This window comes from Danio rerio, chromosome 6 (genome assembly GCF_049306965.1).
Source record: "Danio rerio strain Tuebingen ecotype United States chromosome 6, GRCz12tu, whole genome shotgun sequence".
Lineage (NCBI taxonomy): Eukaryota > Metazoa > Chordata > Actinopteri > Cypriniformes > Danionidae > Danio > Danio rerio.
The window spans coordinates 24261559-24287500 of record NC_133181.1 but is presented as its reverse complement, the minus strand read 5'-3'; the positions used below and the strand labels follow the sequence as shown (position 1 = coordinate 24287500).

The 25942-nt window shown below is 32.4% G+C and overlaps 2 protein-coding genes across 5 annotated transcripts in view; one reads left to right on the top strand and one right to left on the bottom strand.

The window, feature by feature from the left end:
- Positions 1–15177, bottom strand: part of ccdc40 (coiled-coil domain 40 molecular ruler complex subunit) — a 41338-nt gene extending 26161 nt beyond the window's left edge. Inside the window, exons 1-2 of one of the 3 annotated variants that reach the window (XR_012407400.1) lie at positions 14991–15177; positions 14769–14812 (exon numbers count right to left, since the gene is read on the bottom strand). Coding sequence is in view for 2 of the 3 variants with exons in the window: in NM_001271813.1 (NP_001258742.1) it covers positions 14769–14810 (42 nt within the window). In the remaining variant the exon portion in view is untranslated. The remainder of the gene's footprint in view (positions 1–14768; positions 14813–14990) is intronic. The other 2 variants (XM_073953169.1, NM_001271813.1) reach the window with 2 other exon arrangements.
- A 279-nt stretch (positions 15178–15456) lies between these two features.
- On the top strand, positions 15457–21221 carry anapc11 (APC11 anaphase promoting complex subunit 11 homolog (yeast)). 2 transcript variants are annotated; one of them, NM_001098480.1, is given in 4 exon segments: positions 15457–15515; positions 16535–16648; positions 20877–21018; positions 21096–21221. In NM_001098480.1, coding segments are annotated over 3 exon segments (267 nt in total). In that variant the 5' UTR covers positions 15457–15515; positions 16535–16539; the 3' UTR covers positions 21112–21221.
- The last annotated feature ends 4721 nt before the right edge of the window (positions 21222–25942 follow it).

Genomic DNA, 25942 nt, shown 5'->3' with positions numbered 1-25942 from the left:
TGCATGTCTAAAAGCAGTTCTCATTGGGTATAACAAGCTTCCACATAACTCTTCCATGTCTGCATACACATTTAGTTAAGTGCAATAGCAAACAATATTAAACGGTTAGTTCCCCCCAAAATGAAGATTCTGTTATTAATTCCTCTCCTTCATATTGTTTCTATCCCTTGCTGTCTATGGAGGATGAGGAGTTCTTGCACTTCATCTAAGTTATCTTCCTTTGAGTCTGAAGATGAATGAAGGTCTCAGGGGATTAGAGTGAGATGAGGCCAAGTAATTAATAATATAATGTACATTTTTGGGTAAACTCTTAAAACCCACCAGTATGTTCTATTTCTGTTTCTGTCGTATTTTAACTATTTGAAAAAAAAAAACATTAAAAATATTTAAAAATATATTTATAAAGAACTGAACCCCACAAATGCACAGAGGCCTTCATCATATAACCAAGCAACCAAAACTCCAAATAGACATCATTTGTTAAGCATTAACTCTACATTAATAGTAAGCAGTTTATAAACACAGCTAGATGCTCTATTGTTGACTTATAAGCATGTGTAATGTGCTCAATTTTTGTGTTTTCATACTTTGTTTATAATTCATTTTTCATTACTAAATGAAGTATTGCATTATTTACAAACTGTCTAAGAATAATTGGTGTTTTTTAAGATCATTAAGAATGAGTAAATTTATACATTTACTATTCAGGCATATAATCAGGGCTAAAAAAAAAAAAAAAGAAAAAAAAGAAAATCCAATCGGTTCACTCTAAGCAGAATTTATATTTTTTCGGTTCTGTTCTTGCGTTGCCTAATAGACAAAATAGTTTTCTAGAAAAAAAAAAAAAAAAAACTTTATTTAATTACAAAGTATTGCAGGGCTCTAGAGTGCTCTGTTTTTTTAATGGTGCAACTAAAAAATCAAGTTTACATTGTTATAAATTAAATAGATATAGCCTAGTGTGTAAGTGAATTTGCTGCAGATCCACCTCTCACATGTGCTGCAGGTAGGGTAAATGATAATCTTTTTTAAAAATTTACTTTAGGCTATACTGCTATTTGCTCATGCTAAATTAAACACCAGAAAATATATCGTAGGCCTATATTAAGAGCTAAAATACAGTTAGCATCATAATTAGTTCAATTATGTGCTGTAGGCTATTGATTGACCAACACCCCCTGTATACAGTTTACCCACTGCAGGTCTACAGTTCTGATGTGTATTTTTAATTACTTGTTTTAAATGACAGTAATACATGCTATATTTAGTTTTTATTGTAAAATATACATTATAATCCAGTACAAAGTAAAATAATATTTATTAATGGCCTTTTGGCAGCGTATAGCCGTTAAGCTTATAGTCTAAGCATGTCATTTTATTATTATTAACATAAATTACAAAGTAGCATCCTTATGATTTTATTTAGTTTCTGTATATTTTTATCAAACGAAAAATGCAATGAGTTATACTTTGGTTTTAATTTTATTAGAAATTTAATAGCCGTTTAGGCAACACTACTTCTACATGTCATTGGCTCTGATTGCGTTTTTTACAGATAACCTATTTACAAAGATTTTTATTAAACAAGTGCACTACCACAAGATATTTTTGTAGGTGTAAAAATCTAAAAAGTATCATTATCATATTCTTGCCTTATTCATCTTTAATATAAATATTAAATTTAACACATTCATTGATTAAACTAGGGATGCTAACAATCACTCGATTGATTTATTGTCGGTAACCCTTTAAAACCGATAGACCTTATCGATGACCGATTAAGCATGGGCATTTAATAAGTTATGCTTTGCTCTTTGAGATGCGTTCACGATTTCACACATTACATAATCAAGTGTGCGCAGTTTAGGCTACGTTACCCTATGGAGTCGTGCACTCTCTTGACTTTGCATATTGGTTATGCACACACTAGTCATACCTGTTATGCTCAGATCTCGTTTATCCACTGGTGCTGCCATTAATCCGCTGGTCAAGTAATCAAAAAGTAGGCTACATGACGTTTAATTATGGGCAGGTTATTAAGACCAAACATTGGTTGTGCAAACTGTATTACGTTCTCTAAAATTTTAAAGTGTTTTAAGCTACATTATCTTTTTATAGACTGGCATAGGCCTAAATACGCATCACGGCCAGACATTTATAGTTTATATAAAAACGAGCGTCACCGTCGCATTTGTTCACATGCTTTAAATTAATGCTTTTTGTCTCCCAAATTCATATAATAAAAAGAACAATAAAATAACATTATTAACCGTTTAACTGTAAACATTTCTGTTCAGAACGATTAAAGTTGATCTTTTTTTTTCGGTTTTCGTTTCTGTTCCTGAAAAATGTCATTTGATTCTGTTTTTTATTTCTGTTCCTTGAACCGGTTTGGAGCCCTGCATATAATATGTTTTTCTGCATGTTAAATAATGCTTTATGAACTCAACATGCAGTTTTGTGATCTAATCTAAAGTGAGGAATATTGATGCTTTATAAATCCCTTATAAATGACAATTAAAGGCTCAGAATCATTCATTTATTCATTTATTTTCATTTTGGTTTTCTCTCTTTATTAATCCGGGGTCGCAACAGCGGATTGAACCACCAACTTATCCAGCACGTTTTTATGCAGCGGATGCCCTTCCAGCTGAAACCCATCCCTGGGACACATCCATACACATACACACTCATTCACGCTCATTTACTACGGACCATTTTAGGCTACCCAATTCACCTGTACCGCATGTAGGAGCACCCACACCAACACAGGGAGAACATGCAAACTTTACACAGAAACGCCAACTGACCCAGCCAGGGCTCGAACCAGCGACCTTCTTGCTGTGAGGTGACAGCACTACCTACTGCGCCACTGCGTTGCCAGGCTCAGTATCAAATAAACAATAAGTATTTGCAATCGTACCTAAACAAATACAATTACTGTAAATTTTAAACATTGCTGAATAACAGGAGTGTCGAAATACAACATCATTTGATAAAACAATATAATAATTTAACAATACATTACGTGTAAAGCAATTTTATATTTAGACAAGATTGCAATGATTTACTTTTCATTTGATACAGTTTCATTTGAGCATCTTGTAATAAGAAAAATTAATAGTCATTTTTTTCCTGTATATAATGTAACTGAGCCTTATATTGTCATTTATAATGGATTTATAAAGCATGAATAGCCCTCGCTTTAGATTAGATCACAAAACTGCATGAAGTTGAGTTCATAAAGCATTTATTAACATACTAAACAACTTATTATATGCCTGAATAATAAGAATTATCAATGTTATTTTTAATAGTTTATTAATCATTTACTTGCACATTCTGAATTATCTAAAAAAAAACACCAACTACTTTTAAATATCTGGTTTGTTAATGATGTACTTTTCATTACTAAATTAAGTATTGCATTATTTACCAAGTATGAAAACAATCATTAAGCACATTATAATTGTGCTTATAAGTCAATAATATTTGTAATTTATATTTATAAATATAATTTATAAACTGCTTACTAATGTCTATTAATGTAGCGTTAATGCTTAACAAACGTTCAACTAACTATTTGCTAATGTTTCATAAATAATTCATTGTGTGCAGTTATTATAGTGTTACCCAACATTTATATATCTTATTAATCAGGCATATAGTAATGGTTACTCTTTCTAATAATAAATGCTTTATGAACTCAACTTCATGCAGTTTTGTGAGCTAATGTAAAGTGAGGACTATTGATGCTTTATAAATCCCTTATAAATGACAATTAAAATCTCAGCTATATTCTAAACAGAAAAAATAAATAAATTAAAAGGTGATTAAATACATTAATAAATTAAGAGTGATTTATAGCTTTATAAATATATATATATATATGGTGAAGCAGTGGCGCGGTAGGTAGTGCTGTCGCCTCACAGCAAGAAGGTCGCTGGGTCACTGGTTTGAACCTCGGCTCAGTTGGCATTTCTGTGAGAAGTTTGCATGTTCTTCCTGCATTCGTGTGTGTTTCCTCCGTGTGCAAAGGCACAGTCCAAAGACATGCTAAAGGTGAATTGGGAAGGCTAAATTGTCCCTAGTGTATGAGTGTGACACGCCCATATGACAGGCTGGCCGGTAGGTGTAAAAAAAGTCTTTATCATATGGACAAGTCTAAAACTGGAGGACTTGTTCCAAAAAGAGCCGACCCCGCAATCATATGGGACTAAGGCCAAAGAAGATATATATATATATATATATATATATATATATATATATATATATATATATATATATATATATATATATATATATATATATATTTTTTTTTTTTTTCATTAATTTCAAGATACACAAATGAAACTATCTAATGAAAAATAAATCTTAGCAATCTTATCAAAATATAAAATAACTGTACAGTGCAAACATCACAGAAACACTGAAATGAATATTGCCATATTGTTAATTGTGTTGTTTTGAAATGATGTTGTATTTTTATTTTGTAATGTTTAGACTTTACAGAATTTTTTTTAATAAGATTGCAAAGATTTATTGTTCATTAGATACTGAGCCCTAAATTGTCATTTATAAGGGATTTATCAACTATAAACGGTCCTTAGGTCACAAAACTGCATGAAGTTGTGTTATTATAGCATTTACTAACACACATGGTTACAATTACTATATGCCTGAATATAACATGTATAAATGTTCATTTGAATAGTTTATTAATCATTTATTAACTCATTCTGAATTATCTTAAAAACCACCAACTACTCTTATATACAAATAGTTTGTAAATAATGCAATACATAATATAGTAATGAAAAATGAATCAGTAACAAAGCATGAAAATACAATTTAGTCAAGTCAAGAATACAGCGTTTGAAGCTGTATTTATAAACTGCTTCCTAAAGTCTATTTATGTAGAGTTAGTGCTAAACTAATGATGTATAGTGTGTAGTTACTATGAAAGTGTTATTCAGAGTCGAGATTCAGTTTTTAATATAAAAATCCAAAGCTGACCAATCTCTGGTTTTTAGAGCCAATGGTTCAGGTTTCACCACAGCATGTACTTCCTGTTTGCTCCAGGATCTTCTCTTTGTGGGACCTATGGGTGGTTAAAATATAAAAAAGTGGTTTTAGTTGCATAAATGTTCAGTCATTTTTACAACATGTGCTGTTATGTTAGTTTAATATTGTGATAGAAAATGCTAGAAAAATATGTCTTGCCTATTATTAAAAATACTTAAGATGGAGATGGATTAAAAAATACTTATTATTAAATTCAAAACTGGTTAGTGGGTTTACACTTTATTCCATAGTCCAGTTTAGACATTCTTCTAACTATGCGTAACTCTGCAACTACGTTAATTATCTCACCGTAAAGTATTATGTATTAGAGTATTTGCATACTGTTAGAATGTTCAATAAGACTAACGCTCATCTGATTATCAGTAGAGCAGTGGTTCTCAAACTGTGGTACGTGTACCACTAGTGGTACGCGGGCTTCCTTCTAGTGGTACGCGGAGGAATGAAATATGTCATGTACATGCTACATATAGTTTAAAATTTATCAAAAATGATGTATATAATATGCCATATATGACACATAGCCTATATTTCTGAGGTAATCTGCCACGTTTTTTTTTATCTGAGCAGAGTTGTAGCCGCTTTACTGAGCCTACTACGCTACTGTATTTCAATACTGCTCATTTTTGGTGGTACTTGGAGAGACAATTTTTTTCTGAGGTGGTACTTGATGAAAAAAGTTTAAGAACCACTGCAGTAGAGTATTAGCAGACTGTTAGCTCAAGTTTAGCTCAAAACACTACACTGTAACACATATCTGTTAATTACCAGTTCCTGTATTTTGTGATTTACAAGTGTTTTTTTTGTGTGTGGTGGTGAATTGCATTATGGGATGTTGATCTCTGCTCTGTGCACTTTTGATGTTGAAAATTCAACTCTACAGTTTAACAAAGTGACTTTTACTGACATTTTAGTATTTTGAAATAATGTAATGTATAAGAAATAATATATAGAGATAAATAAGTCTTTAGAATAACAGAAAATGTACCGGCAGTTTATTACAAGGTTTCTGTAGCATAATATACAACACCAACCCAAACAAAAAGTCACTTTTTTTTACTTTTTAAGATTAAAAGTTGTTGGAAGAAAGATCAAGATCCCATAATGCAATTCAAAAGCAGAAACAAACAGATTTCATAAAAACATGAATCACAAATTATGAAAAACTGCTAATTTAATTATTATTACTTATTTTTATTAATTTTAGAGTGTAGAGTATTAGCTGACAGTTAAGGTTACCTCAATAAAACCAACTCTCATTGGTCTCAGTAAATAGTACAGCAGACTGTTAGGTTACGCTCAAAATTAGTACAATATGACTAACTCTTATATAAATTTAGTAGAGCATTAGCAGTGTTGATTCTAACAGACAGTCTAATGGCTGTTAGTTGACAAGTAGTTGCAGTTACTTGTTGTTAGTAGTAGTAGTAGATTATCAAAATAAAGTGTAACCCGATATGCAATTAGTATATTTTTCCAAAGTATTTAGCAATATTGTTTAACTAACATGAAATGAGACATCAAGTGCGACTGTACTGAAATCATCATAGAAGTAATGTGCTTCTGTCCTGTTTTACCCTACATGTTATGTAAATGAGCTTGTGCATTTGGACTTGTACAATAACACAAGTCAGTCACAAATTAACTTTAATGATCATACCTCTCTTTTTTGTGAATGCTGGGTCTGCATCACTATCTTCACAGACACTGTACCATGGTGATGATACTTGAGGGGACTCTGAAAGTAAAAATCAAGTCTGAGAGTTGACTTCTCTGCAGAAAGCTTACCAAAATATTTATTTGATTTTGTGTTGTTCTTTTTAATAGGTAAAATCGTGTGATGGTAGCTTAAATATAGTTTTCAAACATAGCACATACATATCATGATAAAAATTAACATTCTGAAAAAAGAAAAATTCTGATCAGAAAAATAAATAATATTTTTACCTTTTAGATTGGACTTCACCTTCTCCAAAATCACGATCCACTGTAACTTTCTCTGAATGTAAAAACCCACACAAAAATACATCATTTAAAACAATATGATATATGTTTGCAAATACAAATGTGTATATAACATCCAGAAAATCTGGCACTGTATTACATGTTTGTGTGTAAACCCACGATTTGATCAAGATTCCACCCTTTAAAATCTTCTGAGCGTCTGTTTTCAAATACCAGAAAAACTGAGTTGTGGGAACAGAGCAGTTCTCTTCTGCAGTCATACAGTCATAACACACATACATATGAAGAGTTTGGTTGCAAAATGCGATAAACGGCATTTTTTGACATTTGGATTTTATTATTGGAAATCACGGTTCAGATGTACCTTAATCTATGTGTGAATTGCTGCCATTAATAACATTTAAGAAAGCACATTTTAGGCCAAGTACAAAACGTATTTTTTTTTCACAAAACGCAATATCCGTCAGGCCAGTTTCTATACAAAGTGCGATATAACAGTTAGAGAACGTTCAGGATGCGGCGCGAGCTCAGCATCCCCTGGGAAGAGAGTCATCGCCGGTGAAGTGCTCAGAGTTTGCTCATTGATTTAGCGATAGAAGATGAAGTCTTCAACTTCACAAAAATTTATAAAAAGGCCACAAAAGTGGACCCGAATAAGATACTTCTGCGTCAACAATACACAAATGCAGCAGGGAACGAGTCTCCGCTGATGTCAAGAAAAGGCCTAGGAGCGCCTTTTTTCCTACTCCCCATCACAAGATACCTGTCTGCAAGGCGACATTTCTAAGTGTCCTTTATAAGTTTATTTTTTAAATAATTTCTTACATGTAGCTGAGTAGCCTATCTGAAGATATATTTATGCGGTTGCACCTATTATTTATAATTTATTCTTGTTGTTGTTGATTTATTATGAAGGAACTTAAAGGGCACATGTTGTTATGGAGAAAACGGTTTAGCTTTTTCACAACCAAATAAATAAGCTATTATTATTATTACAGTGAAATAATTCATTAAATATGACATAGCGAGGCAAGTTTGTGTCACGGACTCAGCTCCGCCCGCTCTAATCATACAGGTTTGGTTTTCTGCAGCGGTGTGGAAGGAGCCGCCCTCCACTCTTTCTGAACCAAGCTAAAGGTCATTTATCTAACTAACTTAATCTTACTTATCAAACAAAACATTGATTCACTAGCTTTTGGTAATGGTATTAATGTAGTATAATATAGCCAAAGGTGGATGTAGCGTTTTGCAAAAAAAATAAATAAATAAAGTTATGTTATGTTATGTTGTGTACATTCTGGCCAAATCTAACTTAGAATCTTATTATTATTAATCTATCTTTGCATATATTATTCCATATATTTATGGTGTATAGTTTTTTTTTAACCAATTTAAGATGTTTGACAATGTGGGTTGGATTAATATGTAGCATTTTGGCATGTTTTTTTACTTAATTATAGACATAAAATTAAATAAAAAATATCCTGCATTTGAAAATATTGTGTTCCTGGCCTTCACTGAGCTCAAGTTATAGTTTAATGTACAGAAATTGTGAATGAACTTGACTGTTGATGTCCTGAAAAATAATGTCAAAATAACCAACATTTTTTTAAATGGATATATCTCGTTTTGCAATGAAACTCTTCATATACAGTTGAAGTCAGAATTATTAGCCCCCCTGAATTATTAGACCGCTTGTTTATTATTTCCCCAATTTCTGTTTAACGGAGAGAAGATTTTTTTCAACACATTTCTAAACATAATAGTTTTAATAACTATTTCTAATAATCATTTCTAATAATGGACCTATTTAATCTTTGCCATGATGACAGTAAATAATATTAGACTAGATATTCTTTAAGACACTTCTATACAGCTTAAAGTGAAATTTAAAGGCTTCACTAGGGTAATTAGGTTAACTAGGCAGGTTAGGGTAATTAGTCAAGTTATTGTATAACGATGGTTTGTTCTGTAGATTATCGAGAAAAAAATATAGCTTAAAGAGGCTAATAATTTTGTCCCTTAAATGGTGTTTAAAAAAATTTAAACTGTTTTTATTCTAGTCAAAATAAAACAAATAAGACTTTCTCCAGAAGAAAAAAATATTATCAGACATACTGTGAAAATTTCCTTGCTCTGACAAACATCGTTTAGGAAATATTTAAAAAAGAAGAGAAAAATTCCAAGGGGTCTAATAATTAATACTTCAACTGTATATATATATATATATATATATATATATATATATATATATATATATATATATATATATATATATATATATATATATATATATATATATATATAAATAAAAGTATATACAGTTGAAGTCAGCCCCCCTTTTTAAAACTTTTTTACAAATATTTTCCAAATGATGTGTAACAGAGCAGGGAATTTTTCATAGTATGTCTGATAATATTTTTTTCTTCTGGAGAAAGTCTTATTTGTTTTATTTCAGCTAGAATAAAAGCAGTTTAAATTTTTTATGAACCATTTTAAGGTCAATATTATTATCCCTCCAATAACTTGCTTAGTTACCCTAATTAACTTAGTGAAGCCTTTAAATGTCACTTTAAGCTGTATAGAAGTGTCTTGAAAAATATCTAGTAAAATATTATTTACTGTCATCATGGCAAAGAGAAAATAAATCAGTTATTAGAGATGAGTTATTAAAACTGTTATGATTAGAAATGTGTTTAAAAAATCTGCTTTCCATTAAACAGAAATTTAGTACAAGAAATAAACAAGGGGGCTATTAATTCTGACTTCAACTGTATATAATTAAAAATATATATTTTATATATAATTTTATAAATATTTTATATAAAATTATTTTATATATTTTTATATATAATTTATAATTTTTATTTTGAAATATATAATTTAGACAGTAGTACTCAAGGGTCCAGGGGTCTGTTCTTCAGACCTCGCTTAAATAATCTAAGATTATATTACAGATCCTGGATCTTTTAATCTTGATAACTCATCTTAGGCTAATTTGGTTCTTCAAAAAAGTTTGCGAATCAGATTAAACTGATCTGAGATGTGTTGTGACTGTGTGTCGTGACAGATCTATCGATCCTCAAAATCATTATCAGCAATACAACGATTGGCTGACGACACAGCAGTGTGATGACATCTGATTAATGGACAGTTATCAAAATGACATGAAATCCGTAGTAAACGGTTCGTTAAATCTGATATGCAATAACAGAGTTGTGAGTCACGTGCTGGAGCAGAGCAGTTCTCTTCCCCTGTTATATGGTCATCCTTCAATAAAAGCTGAATATAAAAAAAATATATATTAGTTAGACAGCAGTACTCAAGGGTCGCGGTCCCCACTATGTCAGACCGTACTGTGTGTGTATTCAGGACTAAGTGTGTTTCACAGCTTCTCTAACATGCCTCTGGTCCCCACAATGTCAGTGCATATGTTCACCAATTAGGACACACACTCTGTTTCATTTCTATATTTTGATTAAGTTAAATAATTACAATTAAATACACCACTACTACAACAACAACTACTATTACTACTACAACTAATAATAATAATAATAATAATTGTTATTATTATTATTATAAACACACCTCATCAGAGTTGTGGGTCTCCTACTGGAGCAGAGCAGTTCTCTTCCTCTGTCATATGGTCATACTTCAATAAAAGCTGAAAAAAAAAAAAAAAATATATATATATATATATATATATATATATATATATATATATATATATATATATATATATATATATATATATATATATATATATATTAGTTAGACAGCAGTACTCAAGGGTCCCGGTCCCCACTATGTCAGACCGTACTGTGTGTGTATTCAGGACTAAGTGTTTCACAGCTTCTCTAATATGCCTCTGGTCCCCACAATGTTACACTAGTGCATACGTTCATAAATTAGGACACACACTCTATTTCATTTCTAGATTTTCATTAAGTTAAATAATTACAATTAAATGCACCACTACTACAACAACAACTACTACTACTACTAATAAAAATAATAACAACAACATTAAACACACCTCATCAGAGAGTTGTGGGTCACGTACTGGAGCAGAGCAGTTCTCTTCCTCTGTCATATGGTCAACTTTCAATACAAGCTAAATATAAAAAAATGTATATTAGTTAGACAGCAGTACTCAAGGGTCGCGGTCCCCACTATGTCAGACCGTACTGTGTGTGTATTGAGGACTAAGTGTGTTTCACAGCTTCTCTAACATGCCTCTGGTCCCCACAATGTTACACTAGTGCATGGGTTCACCAATTAGGACACACACTCTATTTCATTTCTAGATTTTCATTAAGTTAAATAATTACAATTAAATGCACCACTACTACAACAACAACTACTACTACTATTACTAATAATAATAATAATAACAACAACATTAAACACACCTCATCAGAGATTTGTGGGTCACGTACTGGAGCAGAGCAGTTCTCTTCCTCTGTCATATGGTCAACTTTCAATACAAGCTGAAAAAAAAAAAAAAAAAATTAGTTAGACAGCAGTACTCAAGGGTTCCGGTCCCCACTATGTCAGGCCTTACTGTGTGTGTATTCAGGACTAAGTGTGTTTCACAGCTTCTCTAACATGCCTCTGGTCCCCACAATGTTACACTAGTGCATACGTTCACCAATTAGGACACACACTCTCTGTTTCATTTCTAGATTTTGATTAAGTTAAATAATTACAATTAAATGCACCACTACTACAACAACTACTACTACTACTACTACTAATAATAATAATAATTATTATTATTATTAAATTTAAACACACCTCATCAGAGGGTTGTGGGTCTCCTACTGGAGCAGAGCAGTTCTCTTCCTCTGTCATATGGTCATACTTCAATGAAAGCTGAATATAAAAAACAAAAAATAATAATTAGACAGTAGTACTCAGGGCTCCCGGTCCCCACTATGTCAGACCGTACTGTGTGTGTATTCAGGACTAAGTGTTTCACAGCTTCTCTAACATGCCGCTGGTCCCCACAATGTTACACTATTGCATATGTTCATAAATTAGGACACACACTAAGTTAAATAATTACAATTAAATGCACTACTACAGCAACAACATCTACTACTACTACTACTACTACTAATAATAATAATACTAATAAACATACCTCATCAGAGAGTTGTCGGAGCAGTTCTCTTCTGCAGTCATATGGGCATCCTTCAATGAAAGCTATTTAAAAACAGCTTTGTTATATAAGTCATGTCATGACTATAAAGCTTTCATGACAGTCTTATGAACCCCCCTTTAAAGTAAAGCATTACCCAATTAATTTAACTTTTTTTACCCATTAAGACAAGAAGAAGATATTAAGAGATTGATTTCATTATCTCTTATGAATGATGCAAACTCTTTATTTTTGAACAGATTTACCCATAATCTATATTAACATTAAAAAACTCTTAGCTTTGCTGAATGTATTAAGGATTAATGTATTAAGTGATCAAAATGTCAAACCTTTCTCCAAGGCCAATCACATGCGCCATAGTCAAACGTTATTTCCTCTCCAAAGAAAATATCCCTGATTGCAAAAAGGCACAAATGAGGTTTTTCTCTGAACAACGATCTTATTGACAGTGCAGTTAGGGTGCAGATGGTCATCATTCACCAGCCGGCCGAGGGTCTCATCCTCATGATCGGCATCAATGCTGCAAAACTAAGAGAAAAGAGCAAGCAACATTTTAATTATGCCCTTTCATAGCAATAAAAAGCTAAACTATGGCATGAATACAAACAGAATGAATATAATATATACATGAACATTTGAATGGGGAAAACACTTAACCACCTGTTCTTGTTTTACCATATAAAGTCAAACATAAAGACAGTATTTTTATTAATATCTCATCTATGCTTTGCTTCCACAAGCTCTATTATTTGTACTCAACCACAAAACTTCCTTTAATAAATGTGGACAACGCAAACTCTGACCTAAAAGATTTAATGAAACGTGTAGTGTTCAAAAACTACAAAAACCTCACATTAGCATCCTCTCTGTGTGTGAATTATAAATACAGTAAACCTTTTGAAGTGGATCAGAACCTTTCCTCAATGTTGTTCTAATACTATTGAACACCTGTTCTTCTTTCTTAGGACAGTTTTAAAGAACTTTTTTTCCACTTCAATTGTTTACAGGTCACACTTTACAATCAGGTTTTATTAGTTAATGTACTTACTAACATGACCTAGTAATGAACAATGCATGTACAGCATTTATTAATCATAGTTTAACATTTACTAATGCATTATTCAAATCTAAATTCATGCTTGTACCAGTAATAATGCATTGCAATAATTAATGCATTGTGCATGTTCAACTAGTAATGAACATCTTTATTTTCATTAACTAAAGTTAAACAACATGAACAAATACTGTAATAAAGTATTATTCATTGTTCATGTTAGTAAATGCATTAAACAGCATTAACTAATTTAACCTTATTGTAAAAGGCTACCAGTTGACAGCAAATAAATAAATAAAACACACACAGTGAACATTTATGTACTTTTATATATGTTTTACACTAAGTTGGAGTTTATTATAATTATTTATCTAAAATAAGACGTTTCTACACGTCATAGAACAATAAATTAAGTACATTTCTAGGACCAGATGGCCCAACATTTTAATTATAACTTCTATATCACTACATTAACGTATAAATAGTATATAATAGTGTTATTTCAGGATTAACGTTACATGTTTAAAGTAATTAACCATTTAAAAAGTACGATACAAGAACTATGAAAACATACCTTAGTAACCTTCTATATATTCGGTTTCCAGTGAATGGGTCTTGTCAGTGGAGCTGGTGATGTGTTTCTCCGCATCTTTTAATGGTTTTATCCTCCGTCGATCCATTTAGCCGCCCGGTGATTGGTGACTGTCTGACCGCCGCTCATGCACTCCACCCCGGCCTCTGACTCGTGTAGCACCGGGCAGTTAGCACGTTAGCACATTAGCGCGAGTAACTTTTACTCGTGTAAACAAGTTAAATTACATACCGAACTGTAGTTTGTGTCTTATCAGTGTTATATTAATACGTAATTTAAAACAACATCGATTAAAACACCCAGGAAATTCGTTAAAACATTTAATTAACTATACCTGATAACTGTCAAAATATGCAACATAAGTATTTGTCATATAACCGATGTCATTACATTATGATGGTGAAAAACATTATAACTTACCCAAAAATTCGATTAATTTGATGATAGATCTTAATTAAGTTGATTAAAGTCGGATTCATTTATGAGATCTGCGCATGTGCAGTAGGCAGAGTGTGTGAATAGCGCCAAGTGTGTGTCAGGGTGCAGTACCGCCATCCGACTACAGGACCGCTATAGAGCAGTGCGCCGACACACACTTACACACTCAATTCAGGTAAATGGTCAAGGTGGGGATCAGTGAAAAAAACTGCACTAGGCATATCAGCAACGCCCCCTGAGTCTTTTAAAGGCAAAACATAGTGGGGACCGGGCGATCGGTCCCCACTATGTTTTTGGTCCCCACTTTGTGAGTGTGCTATCATGCTGAGGTCCCCACCATGTAATAAAAACAAACACACACACACACACACACACACACACACACACACACACACACAAACTGGTTACAACGAAAGTTTAATGTGTGAATTCGTTTCTCTTAAATTTACTAAGATTTACGTTAACGTTACCTCTTCCTGTCTGTTCATCTGATCCTCTTGCCGACCTTCCATTTCTTGGTAGTTTAAGTAACGTAATACAACAAGGACACAAACAAACATAAACAATTGTACAAGACAAAAATAAATAAGTAATAATTATAATTGTTATAATCACCTTTTTCAATTGTAGACTGGGCATATGTAACTTAGCAGAGCTATACGTTAAACGTATAAGTTAAAGATGTAACTTACCCCAAAGTTTTCGTTCAGATAGCAATTTTTAATTCACAGTCCTTTAGCGGAAATAATTAACGTTTTTTTCGCTTTAGATTCGGTATATCAGAATATTTAATGCTTTTAATTTAATTTCTGTTGATGACAATTTAGCACACGAGTGGCTTTCCCTTTGCATCTCTGTTGCTAGGAGAAGCTAAACACTTCCGTCTTTTTCGTTGTTGGGTAAAGTCTAGATGGGATACAGCTGAATATGTTAGTATCCGAGGCTGTATCCCTTTTGGGCTTTAACGGCATTTCTTCTTCGTTGGAACTCAAACAGAGGTGTAGAAAAAATAAACAACGACAATTTTAAAAAAAAAAGATTAACTTGTTAATTTTTTTGTTTATTATTTAAGGATAAATGTCTATTTACATCTCCAACACTGTAGGTGGCGATGTTGTGGTTTCAGCTGGCTTAAGGGAGCGTGAAGAAAAGCTGAGCATAAATGCTACATTGTGCTCACTGCTCATCATACATGTTATGGATGTGAGAACGTAACAGTAAGTGATCTTACTTCTGTTTGTTAGTACACATAAAACGATTTGCTCTCGGCCATGCACGGGGAATGCAGCATATTTAGATTAGTATTATGTTCACGTTAACAGACCAGTGTTTTCACTCATATCTGCGCTGGTAAGGGTTGATATGTAATTTATTCTAACAAAATAAGAGTAATAATTACGGAATTACATTTGTTTGATGTGGCATTATGATGAAATGTATTTCTAAATATAAATTGGAAAAAAAAAGATCTAATATAATATTATAATCTAACACTGTTTTTCCCAAAGTGGGAGTCCCTTGGTTGCCATCAGCCTTTTAATTATTATTTCTTCATAGGATTGGTGTTTATGTTAGATTGCAGCAATATTGTCAGCTGCAGCAAATTTTAAAGCATCAGGTTAAACTTTCTGACACCTTTATGGAAATAAAATAACTTGCATTAAAAATAAATACAGGCCACAACAGAATATTGGGAATCATCTCTGAGTGGCGGTCTATAAAATAAAACCAAGTATAGACTTGTGCTGAAAACATTGTGCCCTCCAATCTCTTTAGTTGAGGTTAATATCAAATTAAACAAACTAATAAATTACTTTAAATATGATAGTCGTTAGACTGTTGCACTTTTTTCTGTTGTCAATATGCTCGTGTTTATATAGGCCTATTGCTGTATGTGCAACACTAGTATATTTATAACCACCTCCAATCAATCTGGGGGTTGCGAGTGACTGGCATTTTGGGAAACCCTGATCTAACAGGTACATGAACATTGTATTCATTCAGTCTGTAAAGGATCCTACTTATATTTTTAATCATGATTATAGTCTCCATAAAATGTTTTGCAGTTAATTTCTAATCCTCACTAAGAGCTAGAAATGACGTGGAAAACCACTGGTTAAAATCTGTAGGACCTTGCATGGTAATAACATGTGGTACACTACTAAATGGAAGTGATTATTGCTTTTGAAAAATGTGTAAATAAATAAATCTGCATTGTTTTTTTTGTGTGTTACAGAAGGAATGAAGGTTAAAATAAAGCAGTGGAACGGTGTGGCATCCTGGTTATGGGTGGCCAATGATGAAAATTGCGGCATCTGTCGGGCATCTTTCAATGGTTGCTGCCCAGACTGTGGGTAACCTGATTACACATCACCCACAAATACTATACTCTGCCATCTTTGTGTTTTAAGTTTTACGATAAAAAGCAGGTTTATCATAAAACAGTGTCATTCCCAGTGGAATTTCAATAGCAACATGTTTTAGAAATTTTTGGTTCATGAAAGTAACATGACATGAAAGTGAAGTGACACATGGCCAAGCATGGTCACCCATTCTGTTGCTGCATCCAAAATTGTTTGGGATAACTTTTGGTGATGACTTTTGGTGACCCAAAGTTATCCAACATGTGCGCCCGATAGCTCCCCTCCTTCCGCTCTGTGAGAAAAGTTGTGGTTGTTGAGTGCGTGACATGTCCATCATTCAACACTTCATTTTACCGTTTGAATGAGTGCATCATCCGGGCAATTAAAGTGCACTTATTATTTTTAGAGATTTCAGTGTGACAGCACTAGTCTACAGAACAAACCCTCATTATACAATAACTTGCCTTATTACCCTATCCTGCTTAGTTAACCTAATTAACCTAGTTAAGCAAGCCTTTAAATGTCACTTTAAGCTGTATAGAAGTGTCTTGAAAAATATATATTGAATAAAATAACATTTACTGTAATCATGGCAAAGATAAAAGAAATCAGTTGTTAAAAATGAGTTAATAAAACTATTATGTGTCTGGGGAAAGAAAAAAAAAAAAAAAATATATATATATATATATATATATACACACACACACACACACACACACACACACACACACACACACACACACACACACACACACACACACAAAGAGGGTGGGCCATTTATATGGATACACCTTTATAAAATGGGAATGGTTGGTGATATTAATGTCCTGTTTGTGGCACATTAGTATATGTGAGGGGCAAACTTTTCATGATAGGTGGTGACCATAGTGGGCATTTTTAAGTCGGCCATCTTGGATCCAACTTTTGTTATTTCAATAGGAAAAAGGTCATTTGACGCATCAAACATATTGGGAATTTCATGAGAAAAACAATGGTGTGCCTGGTTTTAATGTAACTTTATTTTTTAAGAATAGTTATATTAAAACCAAGCAAGTTTGATGGGACAATGATCCTTTTCCTATCGAAAAAACAAATTTGGGACAAAGATGGCCGACTTTAAAGTAGCCACTATGGTCACCACCCATCTTGAAAAGTTGGCCCCCTCACATATACTTATGTGCCACAAACAAGACATTAATATTACCAACTATTCCCATTTTATTAAGGTGTATCCATGTAAATGGCCCACCCTATATATATATATATATATATATATATATATATATATATATATATATGTGTATGTATATTAGTGGAAAAAATGCATATATTTCTTCTTTTTTTTTTTTTTTTACTGAACCAGTCTGCAGTAACGAAAACAGGAGACTCATTAGAAACAAACAAATGGCCAACCAAAAAGTTACTTGGGGTTATACAAGGAGTGGCCAACACAAAATATATACATTACTGATCCGAGTCCCATCTCCCACTCAATACACTACAATATAATTATAGTATAATAAATACAGCACTAAAACATAAAAGAGAGAGAGATCAACTTATAATGTCACTGGCCTTTTTAGTAATAATTTGATCATGTATAGTTAGAAATTACTGTATGGCGTTTTTCTCCTCCAAGGGGTTATTATCTTGTGGATGGACATTGTCAATCGTCTTTGCTTCGTGACAGGCTAATCATCTCTCTGAAATCACGCTGTCTCTCAGAAATTACATTAAAAATTGGCATTATCCGTATAAATAAACTGCATAGAGTTGCTAAATGAATGAATATAATAATATAGCATATTAATTGGTTGTAGATACATTTGGAGAAAACGCATAAAAACATTTGGTAAAAAATTGTTCTTTGTTAAGTATTTTCGCCATCTTGCCAACATCTCGTTATGAAATCTTGCATGGTTCAGTTGGTCTCGATAGCTGCAAGTTACACCTTTCTTACCAACTACACCTGTCTTGCAGTCCGCAGACAGATACACTTGATGGTGCCTGTCTTGGAATGCCTTAAGCATTAGTTGTGTGTGTATGTATGTTTATACAACAGTTCTGTCTGGATCTCGAATCTGATTGGCTGATAGCTGTGATATATTTAAGTAATATCAGCATCCGTACAGCCTCTTTACCCTTTGTGTATTACTCCGTCCACATACAGCCAGCAACAAGCAGACACTACAGTTTGACAAACATTACTGCTGTTACACAACAAAATATACTTTTGAGGCTTTTTCAAGAATGTAGTTGTTTAGATCGCAACTATGCAGTTTATTTGCAAGAATAATGCCTATTTTAAAATATTTACAATTTCTGAGACAGCTCGTTGGCGGCAGTTGACGCTTTCTACCAAAAGATGGCGGCAGAACCGCATAAGCCCTTACGCTTAGACGATATAACAGTCTGATTTCCAACTATAGCAGATTAAATCAATATTAAACGGGTAAGCACACCAGCCAACACTTCCATTTTTCATGGGAGTATCACATATTTCAGACCAGTCTACCGCAAACATCCCGTTTTTATTTCTTTCAAAAAAAAAAAAGTCTCGTAATTTCACCCACCTCCCTCTTTATTATATATATATATATATATATATATATATATATATATATATATATATATATATATATATATATATATATATATATATATATATATATATATATATATTAGTGCTGACAATCGATTTAAAAATGTATTAAAATATAAAAATAAAAAAAACGAATTAATCACACTTTTTTTGGAAAAATTTTTGCATTTAAAAGACTGAAACTTGTAATTTTGGCTATTCAAATGTAAACTTAATGTAAACGCAAGACAAAAATTATTTAAATTCAAAATATAATTGTTTATTAGAATTTGTGTATAACTCGTAACACAGATTTTTTCATGTAAACAACATTTCCACACAAATCCATCAAGATGCTGGCTTGACATTCATATTTTCTGTGTGTTAATGCCATTTTAATTTTAAAACAATCAATACCAGTAAAGAAAAAAATGATTTCCAAGTTCGATTCTGCAAAAAAAATGCCAAAATACAGGCATCGAAGTTATGGAAAATGGAAAATTATAATAACAATAAAGAATTTAATACAAACAATTGTACTCATTGTAAAGTTTTATTGCTGTGAGTTGAGAACATTAATTATAAAGTAGAAACAATTTTGCTTAGTCCTCCTTTACATTCATCCAGTTGCTAAGACAATGCAGTCTGTTGACCTTTTTTTTTGGAATAATGTGAGCTGAGAGTGAAATGCAATTCATTGCATGGCAATTCGTAACTTTTTGATTTAGTGGCTACAGACAACAACGTTTAGGCAGGTTTCGCGCACACACAGACCAGGGCCATGCATAGGGGGGTGGCCCTCTGGCTAGAGCCACTGCCCCTCCGCCCTTATTGGCTGAGGTGCCCCTCTCAGGAGGCATTTGCTCTTCACTTTACGATCGCGTTGAGTACCTGCCCTTGTAAGGGTCTGTGCTTTGTGCACGGGCCTGACACAGACACACACACACACACTCATACACACATACATATGCACACAAAATGCGCGCAGGTCAGGACAGGGCAGCCGGAGCGACTCTCTTCAGATTCAACACGCATGATCGCGTTCATCAAATTTGCTTAAACTAAGTGTTCTAAAGTATGCCTGTATTTCATAAGGATTCTGACACAACAACGGGAGGCAGACACTTTACAAAACTTAATGAAACATTGGAGGGCTCATACTGAAAGGCAGAGGAATGCGCTGTCTTTGAAAACTCGCGACTTCATCTGACACGTTCTGAGTATGTACATGGACACCAGTACTCCGATTTTAATATTATTAAGATAATACTCTTATTAAGAGTCTACCATGTAAGCAACAATTTTTGATTATCTTAAAGGACCACAGAGTCACGAAATGCTGAGGTTTTTCTTTCCGTTCGTCATGTGGTATCAAATTCCATTAAAACAGAAGTTGAAAGTTAAAAACGAAACACCCGAAATTGCATGAAACTCTGGAGAGCCTGGTGATGCGACATTAAATGTTTTATACTGAAACTTGCCTTCAAAAAGTGCTTCCTTGGTCTTATTCATATTTTTTGCACGTTAAACACACTTCAACAACAACAGAAAGTAAAAAAAAAAAAAAAACTGCAACTGCGTTCATTTTTTTTTAACGCGTAATATATTAAAAATAGACTTTTTACTTTTAACAGGTAAGGTTCCAGGAGATGACTGTCCATTGGTCTGGGGTCAGTGTTCACACTGTTTCCACATGCACTGCATCCTGAAGTGGCTGAACTCTCAGCAAGTGCAGCAGCAGTGCCCGATGTGCCGTCAGGAGTGGAAGTTTAAAGAGTGAGCTTGCCTGTCAGGCAATAGCATAATATCCTAAAATATTGGACTTTGACTAATGAAGTTCTTTTTAATTTCAGGGGAGACACTTCCTGAGGAGATTAATTGCACAGAAATAAATGCTGCGTCGTATCAGTTTTTATCTATAGTTTGTTTATGATATGTTTCCTTGTTAAATGTCCCAAAAATAAAATGGTGAAAAATGACATGGTATGATTTTTTTTGTAGACTGGTGGAGCTGCTGTTTAGTAAATCATGTTTAAACAGTGACATTTGTATTGAACTGAACTGAATTAAAGGGTTGGGTCACCAAAAGTGAAAATTGTTATTATTTACAATGCAGAACAGTCCTAAGGGTATTGCACAAAAGTAAGATATCCTGGCAGAATTTAAGTTACTACGGAGATTTATTTTTTGCAAAGATTATTCCTAGTGATTAAAATGTTAAGATTAAAGAGATAAAAAGATGAATAACTAGAGAGGAAATACATACACAGTGCTCAGCATATACGAGTACAACCCCTTTTAAAAAATTATATTTTGATCCATTTCTCAGCAAATATATACAAAATTTTTGGTGCATTTAAACAAAACAGCTATATTTTTTCACCTAACACCTTCAGGTATAGAAAGATAATACATTTAAATTCAAACGATATATTGCAAAAAAATAAATAAATTATGCACTAGAAATTGTCAACAAATGATGATCAAAAAAATTATGATGAAACATCATATAATAGATTCAGTCGACTCAATTAGAAAGAAAAATCCTAAATGAAAGTGATATACATCATCTAGAGTGGCCCATTATGCACTCACATGTCCGGTTTGCTGTTTTGTGAGGCATAATGGTTGTTATATTGTACAAATTGTATTATCAATCTACAATCTAAATACAGTAGATTTAACATCTGACCCAAGTATCAAACAAATAAGCAAAACAATAAGAAATTGCAAAACGTTTATCAGTCTTTATTGTTAATAACTAATGGTTTAATTACTGTTTTGTTTTATTCTATGAAACATATTACTGCTTAAGCTACAAATTCCTGAAAAAAAAATATTTGTATATATATATATATATATATATATATATATATATATATATGTATGTATGTGTGTATATATATATATATATATATATATATATATATATATATATATATATATATATATATATATATATATATATATATATATATAATTGTTTGTTTTCTACTAACAAATTCTGCAAATTTATTTATTTTACTCTAATGCTAAAGTGTAAAAATCTAGGCTACAGAATCTATCTATCTATCTATCTATCTATCTATCTATCTATCTATCTATCTATCTATCTATCTATCTATCTATCTATCTATCTATCTATCTATATATCTATAGATAGATAGATAGATAGATAGATAGATAGATAGATAGATAGATAGATAGATAGACCTTAAAATTAGTTTTAAAGCTCGTTTAACAATCTTTATATTTATGCTAATAAAGACCTTCTCAAGAAGAGCGTTATGGATGTTATTTGCTGTAAAAACTCAAAACATAAATTCACATTGAAAGTATATGTTAACATTACATTGAAAAAGAGTTATGGCATGAGAAAAGATGCACAACTCAAAAGAAACAATGCTTATCTAAAGGATTTTGAGTTGCTTACTATAAAACAAAAATGATCGATTTTATTTTATTTGACATTTTTTTGCGTTTATGAGGATGTGATAAATGCAACTTTGCCAATGTGTGACTTTGGTAAATCAAAAATAATTGACAGAGACATTTTTGAGTATTTTTACACTACTGTAAAATACAAACCTACACACACACAGGCAAAGTTTTACTGTTTTGGTGAAAACTTTTTTTTTTCATGGCAAGGTTGACATTTGCTTGGAATTGCTCATAGGCATTAAACATTTATACCCCCTTAAAATGTTTTTATCCATTTCTCAGTAAATAAAGGCAATAATTTTGGTGCATGTAGACAATGTAGTTTTAATAAACAGCTATATCCATTATAATAATAAGAGTTTATAACATAAGAGTTAATAAAAAAAGAGTTTTGTCTCCAGACATGAATTAGAAAGATAATATATTACAATTCAATATAAAAAATGTATTTGTTACGTTTAAAAATGTTAAAAACATGATAAAATGTATTTTTTTCCTATAAGTTACTGCAAACGTTGTTTAGTGTAATGTCACATCAATATTGCCTTTCCACAATAGGTACTTTGAACTCATAAAATCACATTTTTAATAGTTATAACCATTAACCCATTAACATTAAACATCAAATGTACTTGCATATTAAATATGTCAATAACACCATCAGTTTGTACACACATTTTATGTTTCAATGTTTGTTGGCCAAACACAGATATTTCATTTCGGTTTAATAAATTGGCTAAGCACAATTTAATATGTTGGGTGAATACATTTAAATTTGAACTTCAGCTATCAACTGCTGACCATCAGCTAAAATTAATAAAGTGGATTTCTTGTTTGTTTTTGACCATTATTGGGAAGTAATTTGTTGAGTCAATATATAAGGAAAGTTACATTACTAATAAAATTAAGAAAATGCTGACTGATATAACGCAGTATATTTTGTTAAAATTATAAAGAATGCAGATTGCAGGCAGTTATGGCTGCAAACCCTGAGTGAAATAATCGGGGCCGAGCAGTAGCCAGTCACATTAATATAAAGATAGTTTCCCACATGGCTTGGGAAACACAAATGCAATGCAATGCAGCAAATTCCAGGCAGTTTCAGGCGCAAAGTTTGTCAAGTAAAAATCCCATCAATTATATGCACAGCTCTTTGTTGGCATAAACGTAAATTTGATATGTTTTTGACAAACCACTTCATGCATGTATGCAATGTGAAGCAATACTTGGAAGAGAGCAGGCATTCCCACGCATGCAAATTTCAAATATTTAATTTAATGTTTATATTGTAGGCTTCTTTAAAAAAAGAAAAAAAAGACTACTTATGGTACATTTTAAAGGAGTCATACCAACTCCATTCAAATCTTTGATGGTGCCAGGCCGTCTGACATGCTAAGTTTCTAAACCTAAGGGAGTATGCAACCAAGTTTAGAAAAGACAGGTGTAAGATTTGAGAAACCTCAAATACTTTAATGTGTCCACATATTGACAATACAAACAGGGTGTATAAACACGGACAACTGCCTCCACACTATACGGAGTGGGAGGCATTTGTGGGGAAATCTCATTCATTCATTTACATTTTAACTCTCTCCTGCACTTCCTTCCCTTCACTCACTCTCTTCTTCACCCAACTCACACAGAATGGTCAGAATGATAGACAGAAAAGTATGAATGTTCTGTATCAACGCAAGTGACTTTATTCATCATATTTGAAATGTCTTAGACTGGTACAATGGTCTCATTCCCTCACAATCAAAATAATAGATTTATAGCTCCATTTGTCTTTCCACCCACTGCTTAGGTTGGAAAATCAGATTTCTATTTGTTCGCTAGGTAACTCTTCAGAACTAACATACCGCTTCATGCAAATTCCATTGTTGTTTTACACACCCTTGGAGGAGATTCTGTCTTGGTCTGACTAAAGAAAAGTATCAAGAAAGTCAGCACTATTCTGTAATCAGATCACCCCATGGTATGGAGCTCCCACGCTGTACTATTGAACGTACATATCGCTGTCAATTTTACATTGTCCTGTTATGACACGGTAGTATATACTCACGCTAAAACCAAAGAACATGCTGCTAAAAAACTAACTGCTGAACTCAAAAAGGTTTCAGATTAGTTATATCGTTCATGTCTTACCCTCAATGTAAGTAAAACTGTGGGAATGTTTTTTTCAATTAAGAAAAATGTGGAGCATTGCTCAGATATTTTAGTTAATGGAGAAGTAATAAATATTATTGATCATTTTAAATATTTAGGTATAATTATTGACTCCAATTTAAATTTTAAAAAACACATTAAGAAGGTTTCCAAAAGTGCTAGAGCAAGCCTGAGGATCTATAGAAACATTAGGCATCAGTTACCTATGGCTGCTGCTAAACTTTTTATGAATACAATGATTTTACCTCATTTATCTTATTGTGCTACAAGCTGGTCGCATACGAACATTACAACATTAAAACCATTGTATGTTATATATAAACAAACTGTTAAAATTTTAGCTAAAAAGCCAAGGAGCTATCATCATTGCAACTGTATTGCACAACAAAAATTACTAACATTTGACAGTTTCTTATTTTATGCTGATGTGTGTTTAATGTATAAAATATTTCATGGTCTTGCACCACCACCCCTCAAACAATGTGTGATTGTCGGCAAGGACAATATAAGACAGACTAGGTCATCTGTTAGAGGTGATTGTTCAGTTAAACTTAAGAGAACTGCTTTTGGACAATCTGTTTTTTCAGTTAAAGCAGCAGAAAGATGGAATAAAATACCAGTGTATATCAGAGAGAGCAGCACATTTAATAATTTTAAAACTGTTCTTAAAATTTGGCTAAAACAAAATCAAATATGCAGCCACTGATTTGATTTCATTTTATTGACAATGATGTATTGTATTTATAAAATTTTTATCTTTTTTTTTAAGTATGCTGTTGTATTTTGCACTGTTGTTGTATTTGCACTGTCTGTATGTTGCACTGTCTGTATTTTTCACTGTCATTTTATTTGCACTGTTTATATTTTTCACTGTCGTTGTATTTGCACTGTATTTTGTACTGTCTGGAGCCAGCACCTAAGCTTTTCACTCTTCAGAGGACACGTCCTGCTGATGATGTGACAATAAAAGTGATTTGATTTGATTTGATTTGATTTGATTTGATTTGGATGCATCTTTTGATTTTACATAAGCAACAGAGTATCTTCAACTGAGTATTGTGGGTGTGGGTGGGCCTTTATCTTAAAACTAATA